Raw genomic sequence first — 16,837 nt, forward strand, 5'->3', positions numbered from 1 at the left:
ACATCAAAGCGTCAAGACAGAAAACTTAAAGCAATATGTCTCAAAAATCGAAAATGCACAACAAAACAAATGAGGAACGAATGGGAGGAAACTGGAGTCAACGTCTGTGACCGAACTATAAGAAACCCCCTAAAGGAAATGGGATTTACATACAGAAAAGCTAAACGAAAGCCATCATTAACACCTAAACAGAAAAAAAAACAAGGTTACAATGGGCTAAGGAAAAGCAATTGTGGACTGTGGATGACTGGATGAAAGTCATATCCAGTGATGAATTTCGAATCTGCATTGGGCAAGGTGATGATGCTGGAACTTTTCTTTGGTACCGTTCCAATGAGATTTATAAAGATGACTGCCTGAAGAGAACATGTAAATTTCCAGTCATTGATGATATGGGGCTGCATGTCAGGTAAAGGCACTGGGGAGATGGCTGTCATTACATCATCAATAAATGCACAAGTTTACGTTGATATTTTGGACACTTTTCTTATCTCATCAATTGAAAGGATGTTTGGGGTTGATGAAATCATTTTTCAAGATGATAATGCATCTTGCCATAGAGCAAAAACTGTGAAAACATTCCTTGCAAAAAGACACATAGGGTCAATGTCATGGCCTGCAAATAGTCCGGATCTTAATCCAACTGAAAATCTTTGGTGGAAGTTGAAGAAAATGGTCCATGACAAGGCTCCAACCTGCAAAGCTGATCTGGCAACAGCAATCAGAGAAAGTTGGAGCCAGATTGATGAAGAGTACTGTTTGTCACTCATTAAGTCCATGCCTCAGAGACTGCAAGCTGTTATAAAAGCCAGAGGTGGTGCAACAAAATACTAGTGATGTGTTGGAGCGTTCTTTTGTTTTTCATGATTCCATAATTTATTCCTCAGAATTGAGTGATTCCATATTTTTTTCCTCTGCTTGGTCTAAAAAAGTAACAGTTACTGACTGCCACAATTTTTTTTCCTGATTTCTTATAGTGTTTCTTAAAGCCAGAAAGTTGCCATTTGAAATGACTTTAGTTTTGTGTCATGTCTGTCATCTGCTTTTTTTCTACAAAATTAAACAACTGAATGAACATCCTCCGAGGCCGGTGATTCCATCATTTTTGCCAGGGGTTGTATATACTAACGGTGTAGTTTTGCATTCTAAATCGTACCTGTACTTGTTGCAGAGCTACTTTGTCCCTCTTCTGAATACTGGTATGGATACTGCAGCGGTTCATCAAATCCTGGGAAGTACTGTCAAAAGAAAGGTCAGAGGTCAGAGGAAGGATTCTTAATTACATCCACTGAGGAGCTTCCATCTGCGCCCATGCCTGCTTACAAACACGACTCAAACAGTCATGAAGTGATTTTCACCAAACTAAGCGAGCGTGATCATCTGTGATCCAGATTAGATTAGACTCTGTCCCATTATTTACACAAGGAGTCTCACCGAGACACGAAGTCTCACGCTCAAGACAGAACTGTTAATATCCATGAGTGGAGTTGAAGTAGCAGTGACAGGAAATTAAAGAAATATTGAATGTTACTTCATATTTTGCTGAATTTGTCATGAGCAAAGGCAGAAATATGGATTCAGACTAAACACAGAGGCACTAATCATACCAGGAGAAGAAAAAGAAAAGAAAATACTTGACGTCATTTTACCACTGAAATGGAATGATGGAGGAGTGTGCACACACTGAATTATGTCTGGGTTCAGTTTGTGTGTCTGTCGCTCTTATTTATTCCCTGTAGGCTGTGCAGAGGTGTGTGTGTGTGAGGAAAGATTACCTTCATTAGATGTGTCATGATCTTCACTATCTCCTCCATGGACGGCCGCTGAGATGGATCTTTGGACCAGCAGCGAGTCATCAGGCTCTCAATGGGCTTGGGCAGGTTTTTGATTAAAGGTGGTCTCGTGCCTGGACGTGAAAAATGAAACAACTCTCACACAGCCAAAGGAACAGACGACTTCAAGCGTCACACCGCAGCCACAAAAGGAAGTGCAGATTTATGCTAAAGCTCCCGTCTCGTGGTGCCGGAGCTGGTAATGAGTCAGACATATTCAGCATTAAAGCCGTGTCCCCAGGTATAATTAGCCTTCCATCAGCATTCTCCTCCATCCATCTCTGTACTGGAATAAACTGCAGGGAGCGCTGCAACGGGCAGAGATGTCTGTCAGCCGCTCTCTTCTGGCAGCCTCGTACGTTTTAAATTTCCCAGCAGGCTGAGCACAGCTGGCCTGTGGTCTCATGGCAACTGATAGGTAGAAAAGGCCTCTGCATCCCCATCATGCTTTGCTCCTTGGCCCTAAGGCCATTACCCCCCCATCCACACACACACACACGCGCGCAGTCAGTGACTCACCGTTGTGCACAGCCCACATGATACGGAACGCTGGTCCTCCAATTTCATCAAAGGGCTTCCTGCGAGTGATCACCTCCCAGAGAATGATGCCCCAGCTGAACACGTCACACTTCTCACTGTAATTGCTGCCTGCGAGTACAGAGGAAACCCACAGCAACACTTAGGTCCTTACAGAGAGAGAAGAACGGCTCGGCCCGACACGGTGACGGACTGATACAAGCATTTATCCCCAGTACGCTTAAGATGAGAGCCTGGGAAGGAACAGGAGATCTTATCTGCACCTTCAGAGAGAGGAGGAAGGTGAAAAGAAGGGAGCAGTTTTACCAAGGAACAGCTCCTGTGTTGCTCAATCACTGAGTCTATTATTGCAGAATTAAAGTGCACATCACATCACTATTTTAAAGTTGCTGCACTGAGACACACTCACACTATTTCACTCTGATGCAAATTAGCTGTAAGGAGTTCACTGAGAGGGTAGAAGTGGGGTGTTTAATTCCAGAAAAGTCTTGTAGCTTCTGTCCAAAACGATAACAACCTGCGCTTAATTCATCTTCTCTCCCGACCCGCTCACAAAGAACATGTACAAATACATTAAGCTACTGGCTGAATAAGAACACAAATCCCACGCTCCCCAGGGAAATAAAGTCACCGGCATCTCTCCATTCATCTTCTCACTGCGCTGGGGAAAGAAGCATCAATAAAGCAGCAGCACACGGCAGAATCAAGAAGTAATGCCTCGGTGCTGGCAGCACCAAGCTGCAACTGAGCTGAAAAGCAACGTTAGGCACGAAAAAAAGCACGTACGAACGTGACAAAGTGCACCGGCTCTCTGTGGCAGCAAATAAAACAGGAACCAGACATACGCAAAGTCATTAGCAACAGAAATGATCTGCAACAGCACAAAAACAGACGAGGCAGGACAGAAACATATATTAAGAACCTCACTGACCTTCAAAGACCTCTGGAGCCATCCACGCCGCGCTGCCTTTGTTGTTGGTCATGTGGGTCTGAATATCACACGCTGTCCCGAAGTCACATATCTTCAACATGGTGCCCCCCGCCACAAGAAGCAGACTGAAAGAGAAACCGTTCAACCTGTGAGGAACCGCCACAAACAGGCGAACATCTGTCCACGTCTTTAAATTCTTGCCCAGATCACAGAGTCAGAGAAATCCTGACAACAAAACCAGAACTCCAAAGAATTAAATAGAAGCCGACTGTGCCACATAAAAATCATAAATAAAATAAGGACACGATCAAATGGAACTGAAGGAAGCTCATCTTTGTCAATTGGTTTTTTAATTCCATCATGTAAAGTACACGGGGGGGGGGAATCTGTATGAAAGTCATGTAGTGAAAGGGTTCCCGACTGCCCCCTTTTAGTGACCGCATGATCATTTTTTGCAACCACTCATGCACTTGGAAACATGCAGATATTTTATGGTATTTGTATTTTCATGTTGCTAAACGTGGAGTTAGTCTGCCATGTTTGTGCGTGTTGAGCGTGGGTATGAAGCCGTGCAGGTCACGTCATCTACACGGTCACAAACGCTCACAGATGAGCGACCTGCAGATTTACTGAGAGCCCCCCCCCGTTAAAATAGAAGGAGGGAGGTGTGAAGGGGAGGCAGGGAGCGCGCAACATACAAATTCACCTGGTTGTATTTGTGAAGAGTCATATCAGTGTGCTAAAACATCAGGGAGCAGCTGCTGTGTGACAGAAGAGCACGCAGCGCAGGAGGGGGGAAAGCCAGCTTTGGTAGTCTTGCAGGGACGCACAGACCCGTTCTGCACCTCAGTGGAGCGAGGTGTCCGTTAAAATCCACTCACTGTCCAGGCTGACTGGTTTTAATCTGACAGACTCACCACTCTGTGTGCACATGAACACAACAGCTCCACACAGAACCGAAGACGACAACCTGAAGAAGCTGATGTGCGTCACAGCAGAAAGCGCTCATTGTGCTTCACAGGGGGGTTTTTACCAAGAAAAACCTCAACAAATATACATTCATCAGTTGTTTTTTGGGCTGAAGTTTAAGTGCGACCTGTGATTTTTTTTTTTTTTTTTTTAAAGATTTAAGTCATAAAATTAATTTTCTATGGTACCACTGTAATTTTATTATCATTTAATTAGGGTGGCACGGTGGGTTAGTGGTTGGCACTGTTGCCTCACAGCTAGAAGGTTGTGGGATCAATTCCCACCCCTGGCCTTCCTGTGTGGCGTTTGCGTGTTCTCCCCGTGTCTGTGTGGGTTACCTCGGGTTGCTCCGACTTCCTCCCACAGCCAAAGACACACAGGTGCACTGGAAACTTTAAATTGTCTGTAGGTGTGAATGTGTTTGCTTGTCTTTGTCCCTGTGACAGACTGTCTAGGGTGAACCCACTTCACACCCTATGACTGCTGCGATAGGCTCCACCCCCCCATGACCTTTAACTGGAGGAAGCAGGTATAGAAAACTAATAGACTAATTAAAATAGCATGAAACTCATGTGACATTACTTTCACGCCCATGTCCTACTGCATCAACAATGACAAAAACTGACTACTGACAGAGTTCCAAATATGGTTCTTCCTGTAGCAGAGCACACCCTAAAAACAACAAGATGCACCATTTAAATTAAACTGGAACACTGAACATAAAATAACAATATAATGTCTTTATTTATTACAATACATTTAATGGAACTGCATTGGAGCTCAATTTAAGGTCTGTGGCCCTAAACTTTCTGCTTGTGCTCTGAAAGTTTTCAGGAAGGGGCTACGGTGCTCCCAGTAAAGTTAGTCTGGAACCCTGATTAAAAAAAAGTTGTGTGTGGAAAACCTTTGAGCCTGAATATGGTGTTCTGTCCCCCCCCCCAAAAAAAACAAAGTTATTCCAGACAAGCTGAAATGGCTAAAACTCAGAATGACATTTAAAAAAAAATAATGCCCAGTCTGTTATGAAAAGCAAAGATTTGTGGCCACATCAGTCTAATAATATCAGGCCATTTAAGAGAAGAGCACTGAACAAATAATCTATAATTTCCCTTTTTAACCTCTGACCTAAGACCCACCATCTTTCTACATTTCAGACATCTTAGCATTTTTTTTAAATTTGTATTTCTACAGTTCTAGTTTGAGTAACAGTAAGTGAGAGTGAAGAAAGCACCACCAGCTGCTGAGGAACCCAACCCCGCTGACTAACGGAGCTCCGAGGCACTCTGTGTACCCCCCATCAGACCCAGAGTCGGGAAAGAATCCATGTGATCGAGTGATTCCAAGAAACTCCACAACAGCTCTCCAGGAACTAGAGTCTGGACATCATCTGCTCCACATTTAAAAAACAAGCTTAGTCAAGACAGAGGATAAAAGTCAGAGCAAGATTACTGTGCCGACTCTTAAAGTTGTCCAACATGAGCTGAATCCAACAATGAGCCGGTGGAAGAGAAGCGCGTGAGGGTGGGGAGCATACTTAGGGGGCTTGAGGTCCCTGTGGATGAGAGCCTTTGGTTTCATGCCGTGCAGATAGGCCACGCCCTGGGAGCACTGCAGGCACCAGCTCATGGCGTGTGAGGCAGTGTAGTAAGGCAGGGGCTCAGCACCATGCAGCACTGTGGACAACAGAGGACAGTCACAACCACAAATACAACCCCAATTCCAATGAAGTTGGGACGTTGTGTAAAATGTAAATAAAAACAGAATACAATGATTTGAAAATCCTCTTCAACTTATGTTCAATTGAATACACCACAAAGACGAGATATTTAATGTTCAAACTGATAAACTTTGTTTTTGTGCAAATATTTGCTCATTTTGAAACGTGTTGCAGGCAGCAACACGTTTCAAAAAAGCTGGGACAGTGGTATGTTTCCCACTGTGTTACATCACCTTTCCTTCTAACAACACTCAATAAGCGTTTGGGAACTGAGGACACTAATTGTTGAAGCTTTGTAGGTGGAATTCTTTCCCATTCTTGCTTGATGTACGACTTCAGTTGTTCAACAGTCCGGGGTCTCCGTTGTCGTATTTTGCGCTTCATAATGCGCCACACATTTTCAATGGGCGACAGGTCTGGACTGCAGGCAGGCCAGTCTAGTACCCGCACTCTTTTACTACGAAGCCACGCTGTTGTAACATGTGCAGAATGTGGCTTGGCATTGTCTTGCTGAAATAAGCAGGGACGTCCCTGAAAAAGACGTTGCTTGGATGGCAGCATGTGTTGCTCCAAAACCTGGATGTACCTTTCAGCACTGATGGTGTCATCACAGATGTGTAAGTTGTCCATGTCATGGGCACTAACACACGTCCATACCATCACAGATGTGTAAGTTGCCCATGCCATGGGCACTAACACACCCCCATACCATCACAGATGCTGGCTTTTGAACTTTGTGCTGGTAACAATCTGGATGGTCTTTTTCCTCTTTTGTCCAGAGGACATGACATCCATGATTTCCAAAAACAATTTGAAATGTGGACTCATCAAACCACAGCACACTTTTCCATTTTGTGTCCGTCCATTTCAATTGAGCTCGGGCCCAGAGAAGGCAGCGGCCTTTCTGGATGTTGTTGATGTATGGCTTTCACTTTGCACGGTAGAGTTTTAACTTGCACTTGTAGATGTAGTGATGAACTGTGTTAACTGACAATGGTTTTCTGAAGTCTTCCTGAGCCCACACGGTAAGATCCTTTACACAATGATGTTGGTTTTTAATGCAGTGCCGCCCGAGGGATCGAAGGTCACAGGCATTCAATGCTGGTTTTCGGCCTTGCCGCTTACGTGTAGAAAGTTCTCCAGATTCTCTGAATCTTCTGATTATATTATGGACTGTAGATGATGGAATCCCTAAATTCCTTGCAATTGAGAAACACTGTTCTTAAACTGTTGGACTATTTTTTCACACAGTTGTTGATAAAGTGGTGATCCTCACCCCATCTTTGCTTGTGAACGGCTGAGCCTTCTGGTGATGCTCCTTTTATACCCAATCATGACACTCACCTGTTTCCAATTAACCTGTTCACCTGTGGAATGTTACAAACAGGTGTTCTTTGAGCATTTATCGACTTTCCCAGTCTTTTGTTGCCCCCAGCTTTTTTGAAACATTGCAGGCATCCATTTCAAAATGAGCAAATATTTGCACAAAAACAAAGTCTATCAGTTTGAACACTAAATATCTTGTATTTGTGGTGTATTCAATTGAATAAAGGTTGAAGAGGATTTGCAAATCATTGTCTTGTTTTATTTACATTTCACACAACAACAACAAAGAAAACCCCTGTTTATGCCGATTCCCAGTTGCACGACCAACAATGAAATTTTAAAACTGAGAAATCAATCATTGAATATTTGTCTTCATATATGTGGGGTGTGATGTTTGACTGCAGCTGGGACTGTAGGTGGTCCTACTGCAGATAACTTCCTTTTTGAGTCACAGTGAAGCTCCTTCCAAAGCTTGACACAGGAAAAGATGAGCTTTTGTTTCTGCATCCCGTGGGAGTAACTCTGCTGCCACCTTACATCAGACAACATCACATTGAGGGGACGGGGAACGCAGTCGGGATCTTCATCTCTGCAAAAGAAAAAACTGCAGGAGAATACAGAGGGCCTCGCCTATGGAGGGCGGACCATCGCATGGTGGTGCCCACGTCCAAACCTGAGGTGGCTCCTCATTCTTTCTCTCAGCAAGTAGTCAAGGTAGTGTTGAACGCTCAGCACTGCAGTGGTGAGGTCCACAGTCCTGGAAGTGTTCAGATCTCAGTGGGTGGATACATCTGCTTTTGGTCTGGTAATTGTAACGGACAGTGTACAGAGGGAGTGACAGCAGTTGTGGTGGATGGGCTCCTTCTGATGGCATCAGATATCACATCTGTCACCGAGCTGATTTTGAGGATTAAACTTCAGCACTCTTTGGGGGTCTTGTCTCGGTCGATGCTCCAAAAATGGTGAGTAACATCTCGCGAGGGAGACTTTTTACTTGCTGCACTGAAGTGACATGGCTCTGGTCATGGATGATTGCACTGCAACACGGTCCATGCAACCCAGATCCATGAGGACCAATGCAGTCCTCGGAACCAGCCCTGACGATACCAATGAAATTCTGGGGCAGCCGTCAATCACCAAATGAAGGGTCCAACAAAAGATCTCCATCTTTGACACGGAGCCAAGGCTCACTGCAGTTAAAGCGTTGACTGGGACAACAGACAAAATGCCCACCGACTGTCTGAGTCCAAGTCTCATAATATGGTCATTGACAGGGTGACGGACAACACTGGAAGGAACACTTCTGTCACAGCAACTACTACACCTTCAGTATGCTAACCACTGGAGAGACCAGACCAAAAGTTGGTGTGTTTATGCAGTGAAATTTGGCCACTTCCAGGTCTTTGCACTTCAGACAGTACAATTACTATAGTGTCGAGTTTTCCTAGCACCCTTGACAGCAGTGGAACATGGCTTCCTTGCTCAGGGACAGAAAGTTCTACATTCACACCCACGAGTTACCTTACGTTTGGTCCCTAGACAGTGCGGGATGATCCCTCAACACTGACTGGGTGTTGAGTGGGTTTGTGGGAACCAACAGCGAAGATGCCTTTGCTGGTGAGGGAGGATTTACTGATGCTGACTTTATACATGCTGTGATCTTCCTGGAATCAATGGATACCCTGATGGCAGCACTTGAGTAGCTGAGTGAGAAATCAGTCTTTGGGTTTGAGACTGTCTTGGATCCAGACTAAGATCCAGGCTTTCTGTGACTTCCAGGATTCAGCCATCAGAAGTGTATCTGTAACTGGTGAAAGTGTTGACATGAATGTCTCCGGGTCATCGGCCTTGAGATCAGGAGACACCTGGGAAGAGCTTACAGAGTTGTGAGGTCAATGGAAATAGGTGTTTGGTGATGCTGGCATCTTTTCAGTAGGATGAACATCAGGTCTTTAGGGTTCTGGTGCTTCCTTGTCTTACTGCATGGTTGAGACTTTTACCACTCAAATGATTGTGTCAAATGAGTGGTTACTTGGAGACTCAGATGAGGAGGATCACTTTTATGGTGAGACATTATGTCCATGTGGTGCAAGTGCCTCCATGTTGAAGACTTTGGCAGCTAGAGAAAACTCATGTGTCACAGGGATGCAGCAGGGACTATGTTGAGGCAGGATGCCATTTATTCCTCCAGTCAAGCCAATACGACTTTAACTTACACAATAACTCAGTGGTGGTCAGTGGATAGAACCCCGGTTACTGCTGTCTGTATGTATGTGAAACTGTCGAACAAGATAATGAACACCAAACTGTCCTGGGTTTGATGAAAATCTGGACCCAGGTCTGCAGGTGGTCCTAAAGGCTTTGAAATCATCACAGTGGTAGCAAGATTAGTGCTCCAGTCAATAGAAATTTATTCACACGTGAGGTGTCACAGGTACGTGGCGATGGGCAGCAACCATTCAGCCATAAGAAACTATAAAGACCGCGCAACTCGACAAGTCACAACAGCAGGAAGACTTAACGTGTCATCAGCAGTTAAATAAACCGGACAAATTCTTAAACATAAACATAAAAAAAACAGGGCTGATTCTCAAGACTGCACACACGTTGACTGAGCAGTATCGCTGTCTAATGCATCACACTGACTCACCATTGTACAATGACCCGCCTTCAGCATACTCCATAACAAGGCAGACCTGAAATGGAAAACTTATTTCAAGCTAAAATAATTTTTCACAGAATATGCTGGCATTTATTTTCATCATTGATTAACTGTGCACAATATTTATGCATCAAATAAGATGATCAAACTGTAATTCTGGTTTATCCAAGTATGGGGACTTGCTGTCTTTCTCCATTTTATATATTTTGTAACAGGAGTTTCTTGAATTTTGGGGTTTTGCATCCTCAATAAATCACATAGGGAATTGCTTTTACATACACAGACCAGTGGTTGCCAAATGTCTGCCATCAGGTTCCCTGAATTCCTCCATCCTTCTCTGGTAAACCAGTTTATTTTTTAATCCATCATTAAAAAGTCTTGAAAACTAAGAACAATAATGATCCAATTGAAGTTTATTGGCGTAAACATATCAAGCCCATGTTTATTTTATCCTTTGCAGAAATTCTGACTGAATAACTGAAAAGTGTAAAATTACAGTTTGAGCAAAAAACAAGGCTGCAGTTAACTTACTGGATTACAGCAAGACCCATACAACTTCACGATGTTGGGGTGATTCACACGTGAAAGCTGCCGAAGCTGCAGACAAAAATGAAATGTGGCACAAAAAGTTGATCCAAAATCTACAACACATATTTTCTCATGATGTTCAGCATACTGAGTATCAGAAAGAAATCAACCTGAAGAAAATGTTGTCCAGTGAAAGAGAGACATTTGAAAATGTGATGAATTGAAAGGGAATGACCCCACGATCAACACACGTGTGATGTTAAACTTAGATACTGACTGCAGAGTATGAACAAATGTGAGGATGCAGATAAACTGCAAGAGAACATTACCTCAATAATAAAAGCTTTTCTCTCGGATTCACTCTCAATTGTCTTGATGGCAACATCTTTGCCTTTCCATTTGGCTTTGCAAACAACCCCAAATGCTCCTCTCCCCACCACCTGAAAGGGAAGAGGAATATTTCATCCTATTGGGCTTCATTCAGAGAACTTAAACCCCATTCACAGAGAGGTAAGACTGTCAGCCATTTGGCAAATTTTAAGAGTTGCCAGCAGTCTCTGTCACAGCCCCCTCAAGAGCAGAGTTACCCATGTTTTGGCCAAAATAAATAAATATATGTTGCAGTCAGGCGTGTCAGACAGCGGTACCACTGTGGCATGCTTCATCAACATTGGTAATCACATATTTTAGCCCCACGAGTCATCCAGCATATTTTGAACTGGACTGATGTTCACTCCCATCATGATACTTTCAGTGACAGTTGAGAGAATGTGGCGCACACAAATGCAGAATTCTGTCGTGAACTTGTGGCAGGGAGGTCATAACCTCCGGTGTGACTGGACCTTAACCACCACAATCCCACAGACAGACTACAGACAGAATCAGGGGCGTTTCAGTCATGTTTTAACCCTAACCATTCATTTTTTCCTTTTTTTTTTTAAGTTTTCTAGATATTACACTTGCACAGAGCACACTGCAAGCCAACTCATGCGCCTTAACGCTTTTATTTCTTTTTACAAAATAAAGGAACTTTTTTTTTAATAGGACATATCAGTTTCCCGGATTCTGGACCAAACAGAACCGGACGTAGACAGAATCAACTCACCTCCTCCACATCAATGTCCTCATAATTGATTTCTTCAAAGGGATAACAAGGAGGCGTTTCGAGCATGTCGGTGGATGGTCCAGTTATAGACATTACAGAGTCACTCACTGAAACGAGACACAATAGTTAAGAAAACCAACAAACAAAAAGCGCTACGTATAACAACAAAGCTAACGTCACAGTTTATCTGCTGTTAATCGCTGACAAAGTGAAAAACAGCAAGACGCTGGTAACGTTCACTAAAACTACCACCTCTACGTTTACTAAAAGTGTGTCAGGAATAAAATTAAAACTCGTCTTGTGGAAGACTTAAAGCTGAGCTTTTGATACTAGGCCCTGATATAGCATTAGCCTAGCCTAGCTGGCTGCTAACGTTAACTTATTTATTTAACTCTTCGGAGTTAAATCGTCAGGAGCAGCGCCGCTCGTCTGAACATTAGGATGTTTTTGTAATGATTCACTCACAGAGAATCCAAGTAAAATGTCCATTTTGAAAGCTGTCTGCCTTTTAGACAGACAAAACTTCTTCTGGGCATCAGGAAGTGTACGCCGCTGCTTCTTCTTCTGCCCGCTTAGTGGCCGCCGTCGATAAGGTAAACTAGAGCATTACCGCCACCAAGAGGAGAGGAGTGTGGGACAAGAGCATGACAAAAAAGAAAGAAAAAAAGAATTAAAATGAAAAACACCATACACGACATTCATGACATTCACAAGTGTCCCAGGCACATCTGAATGTCCGGGACAGTCAGCTCACTGCTAAGGGTCCTGTCCCACTGGGGAGAGGATTAATTGCGCATGAATTGAGTACACAAATTACGGGCATTTGTTGTCGTCCGCAACAAAAGTGGCCAAAAATGACAAATGTCCCAGTATGAATTATGGATATATTAACAATATATAGCGAATATATGATGAACAATCACGGTTATATAATGCATGTAGTGAGGAAACTGATCCGACACATTGAGATTATCACGGCAGTATTACGGGTGTATTATGAATGCATCGCGCACGTGTTGCGCATGCACGGCATCTGCATTGCGGTCATAAAATAAGCGCACTCGCTCCTTTCGGCATCACTATTCACACCAACAATACAGCCTCTGGAGCATTTGCTGGACTTGGACAAGTTGATCACAGAGTTAATGTTCATGTAGTCATTCGAGGGTTAACTGTTCATGAGTTTGGGGAGCGGGAGGGGGGAAGCCGCTCGGGGTGTGAGGCGGTGTTTTTTTTTTTTTTTTGAGAGTGTCACAGACAGAGCCGATACGCCAACTATGCGGTCGCTTAGGTCCTCCACGCCACCAGGGGGCCCCGAGAACACCGAGACGTTGTGATTAAAAAAAGTAAATATATACATGAAATTAAAATAATATTGAATAATTTAAACGAAATTGTATTACACCCGAAAAAAATTAATTCATTTTGACAAAATACCAATACTAGGTTAATTGATGCCTCCTGTTGGCTGCTGCCACCGTTGGGCAAATTTAGATGCACCGCTTGTGTCAGGTGGTCGATGACTAATCGTGAGGAACGAAGTGAGTGTAAATCATGTCTCAGAAAAGAAATGATCCCTCTGGAGCGGAGAAAAGAAAAAACAACAAGACAAAGGTAGGTTTGCATGTCCAATATTACAATTTTTGTTGTCATTATTTGCGAAATGCTCCGTTCGTTTAGTGTAAAGTGCTTTAGGTGTCTTAAAGTCAGAGGCGACTGCTCTAAGACTGCAAGGGAAGCTCAGCTTCCCCTAAAATGTCAAAAAATAAGTGATCAAATATATACTGTTGTGTGTACATGTCATTGACTAAATATGCGCTACAACGCGCTCAACTTTTGTTCAGAATCAATCAATCAATCAATCAATTTTTTTATATAGCGCCAAATCACAACAAACAGTTGCCCCAAGGCGCTTTATATTGTAAGGCAAGGCCATACAATAATTATGTAAAACCCCAACGGTCAAAACGACCCCCTGTGAGCAAGCACTTGGCTACAGTGGGAAGGAAAAACTCCCTTTTAACAGGAAGAAACCTCCAGCAGAACCAGGCTCAGGGAGGGGCAGTCTTCTGCTGAGACTGGTTGGGGCTGAGGGAGAGAACCAGGAAAAAGACATGCTGTGGAAGAGAGCAGAAATCAATCACTAATGATTAAATGCAGAGTGGTGCATACAGAGCAAAAAGAGAAAGAAACAATGCATCATGGGAACCCCCCAGCAGTCTACGTCTATAGCAGCATAACTAAGGGATGGTTCAGGGTCACCTGATCCAGCCCTAACTATAAGCTTTAGCAAAAAGGAAAGTTTTAAGCCTAATCTTAAAAGTAGAGAGGGTGTCTGTCTCCCTGATCTGAATTGGGAGCTGGTTCCACAGGAGAGGAGCCTGAAAGCTGAAGGCTCTGCCTCCCATTCTACTCTTACAAACCCTAGGAACTACAAGTAAGCCTGCAGTCTGAGAGCGAAGCGCTCTATTGGGGTGATATGGTACTACGAGGTCCCTAAGATAAGATGGGACCTGATTATTCAAAACCTTATAAGTAAGAAGAAGAATTTTAAATTCTATTCTAGAATTAACAGGAAGCCAATGAAGAGAGGCCAATATGGGTGAGATATGCTCTCTCCTTCTAGTCCCCGTCAGTACTCTAGCTGCAGCATTTTGAATTAACTGAAGGCTTTTTAGGGAACTTTTAGGACAACCTGATAATAATGAATTACAATAGTCCAGCCTAGAGGAAATAAATGCATGAATTAGTTTTTTCAGCATCACTCTGAGACAAGACCTTTCTGATTTTAGAGATATTGCGTAAATGCAAAAAAGCAGTCCTACATATTTGTTTAATATGCACATTGAACGACATATCCTGATCAAAAATGACTCCAAGATTTCTCACAGTATTACTAGAGGTCAGGGTAATGCCATCCAGAGTAAGGATCTGGTTAGACACCATGTTTCTAAGATTTGTGGGGCCAAGTACAATAACTTCAGTTTTATCTGAGTTTAAAAGCAGGAAATTAGAGGTCATCCATGTCTTTATGTCTGTAAGACAATCCTGCAGTTTAGCTAATTGGTGTGTGTCCTCTGGCTTCATGGATAGATAAAGCTGGGTATCATCTGCGTAACAATGAAAATTTAAGCAATACCGTCTAATAATACTGCCTAAGGGAAGCATGTATAAAGTGAATAAAATTGGTCCTAGCACAGAACCTTGTGGAACTCCATAATTAACTTTAGTCTGTGAAGAAGATTCCCCATTTACATGAACAAATTGTAATCTATTAGACAAATATGATTCAAGCCACCGCAGCGCAGTGCCTTTAATACCTATGGCATGCTCTAATCTCTGTAATAAAATTTTATGGTCAACAGTATCAAAAGCAGCACTAAGGTCTAACAGAACAAGCACAGAGATGAGTCCACTGTCCGAGGCCATAAGAAGATCATTTGTAACCTTCACTAATGCTGTTTCTGTACTATGATGAATTCTAAAACCTGACTGAAACTCTTCAAATAGACCATTCCTCTGCAGATGATCAGTTAGCTGTTTAACAACTACCCTTTCAAGAATTTTTGAGAGAAAAGGAAGGTTGGAGATTGGCCTATAATTAGCTAAGATAGCTGGGTCAAGTGATGGCTTTTTAAGTAATGGTTTAATTACTGCCACCTTAAAAGCCTGTGGTACATAGCCAACTAACAAAGATAGATTGATCATATTTAAGATCGAAGCATTAAATAATGGTAGGGCTTCCTTGAGCAGCCTGGTAGGAATGGGGTCTAATAAACATGTTGATGGTTTGGATGAAGTAACTAATGAAAATAACTCAGACAGAACAATCGGAGTGAAAGAGTCTAACCAAATACCGGCATCACTGAAAGCAGCCAAAGATAACGATACGTCTTTGGGATGGTTATGAGTAATTTTTTCTCTAATAGTTAAAATTTTGTTAGCAAAGAAAGTCATGAAGTCATTACTAGTTAAAGTTAATGGAATACTCAGCTCAATAGAGCTCTGACTCTTTGTCAGCCTGGCTACAGTGCTGAAAAGAAACCTGGGGTTGTTCTTATTTTCTTCAATTAGTGATGAGTAGAAAGATGTCCTAGCTTTACGGAGGGCTTTTTTATAGAGCAACAGACTCTTTTTCCAGGCTAAGTGAAGATCTTCTAAATTAGTGAGATGCCATTTCCTCTCCAACTTACGGGTTATCTGCTTTAAGCTACGAGTTTGTGAGTTATACCACGGAGTCAGGCACTTCTGATTTAAAGCTCTCTTTTTTAGAGGAGCTACAGCATCCAAAGTTGTCTTCAATGAGGATGTAAAACTATTGACGAGATACTCTATCTCACTTACAGAGTTTAGATAGCTACTCTGCACTGTGTTGGTATATGGCATTAGAGAACATAAAGAAGGAATCATATCCTTAAACCTAGTTACAGCGCTTTCTGAAAGACTTCTAGTGTAATGAAACTTATTCCCCACTGCTGGGTAGTCCATCAGAGTAAATGTAAATGTTATTAAGAAATGATCAGACAGAAGGGAGTTTTCAGGGAATACTGTTAAGTCTTCTATTTCCATACCATAAGTCAGAACAAGATCTAAGATATGATTAAAGTGGTGGGTGGACGCATTTACTTTTTGAGCAAAGCCAATAGAGTCTAATAATAGATTAAATGCAGTGTTGAGGCTGTCATTCTCAGCATCTGTGTGGATGTTAAAATCGCCCACTATAATTATCTTATCTGAGCTAAGCACTAAGTCAGACAAAAGGTCTGAAAATTCACAGAGAAACTCACAGTAACGACCAGGTGGACGATAGATAATAACAAATAAAACTGGTTTTTGGGACTTCCAATTTGGATGGACAAGACTAAGAGTCAAGCTTTCAAATGAATTAAAGCTCTGTCTGGGTTTTTGATTAATTAATAAGCTGGAATGGAAGATTGCTGCTAATCCTCCCCCTCGGCCTGTGCTACGAGCATTCTGACAGTTAGTGTGACTCGGGGGTGTTGACTCATTTAAACTAACCTATTCATCCTGCTGTAACCAGGTTTCTGTAAGGCAGAATAAATCAATATGTTGATCAATTATTATATCATTTACCAACAGGGACTTAGAGAGACCTAATGTTTAATAGACCACATTTAACTCTTTTAGTCTGTGGTGCAGTTGAAGGTGCTATATTATTTTTTCTTTTTGAATTTTTATGCTTAAATAGATTTTTGCTGGTTATTGGTAG

General features: G+C 42.5%; 1 protein-coding gene across 1 annotated transcript in view; it reads right to left on the minus strand.

Annotated features, from left to right (window-relative positions):
- Nucleotides 1-12,150, minus strand: part of map3k7 (mitogen-activated protein kinase kinase kinase 7) — a 27,074-nt gene extending 14,924 nt beyond the window's left edge. The window contains exons 1-10 of the mRNA XM_034162791.1: nt 12,069-12,150; nt 11,608-11,714; nt 10,832-10,942; nt 10,506-10,571; nt 9,963-10,008; nt 5,804-5,942; nt 3,301-3,425; nt 2,352-2,480; nt 1,776-1,906; nt 1,148-1,238 (exon numbers count right to left, since the gene is read on the minus strand). Of these exons, the coding sequence (XP_034018682.1) occupies nt 1,148-1,238; nt 1,776-1,906; nt 2,352-2,480; nt 3,301-3,425; nt 5,804-5,942; nt 9,963-10,008; nt 10,506-10,571; nt 10,832-10,942; nt 11,608-11,714; nt 12,069-12,096 (973 nt within the window). The 5' untranslated portion in view covers nt 12,097-12,150. The remainder of the gene's footprint in view (nt 1-1,147; nt 1,239-1,775; nt 1,907-2,351; nt 2,481-3,300; nt 3,426-5,803; nt 5,943-9,962; nt 10,009-10,505; nt 10,572-10,831; nt 10,943-11,607; nt 11,715-12,068) is intronic.
- Nucleotides 12,151-16,837: the final 4,687 nt, after the last annotated feature.

The sequence above is a fragment of the Thalassophryne amazonica genome, chromosome 21 (genome assembly GCF_902500255.1).
Source record: "Thalassophryne amazonica chromosome 21, fThaAma1.1, whole genome shotgun sequence".
Lineage (NCBI taxonomy): Eukaryota > Metazoa > Chordata > Actinopteri > Batrachoidiformes > Batrachoididae > Thalassophryne > Thalassophryne amazonica.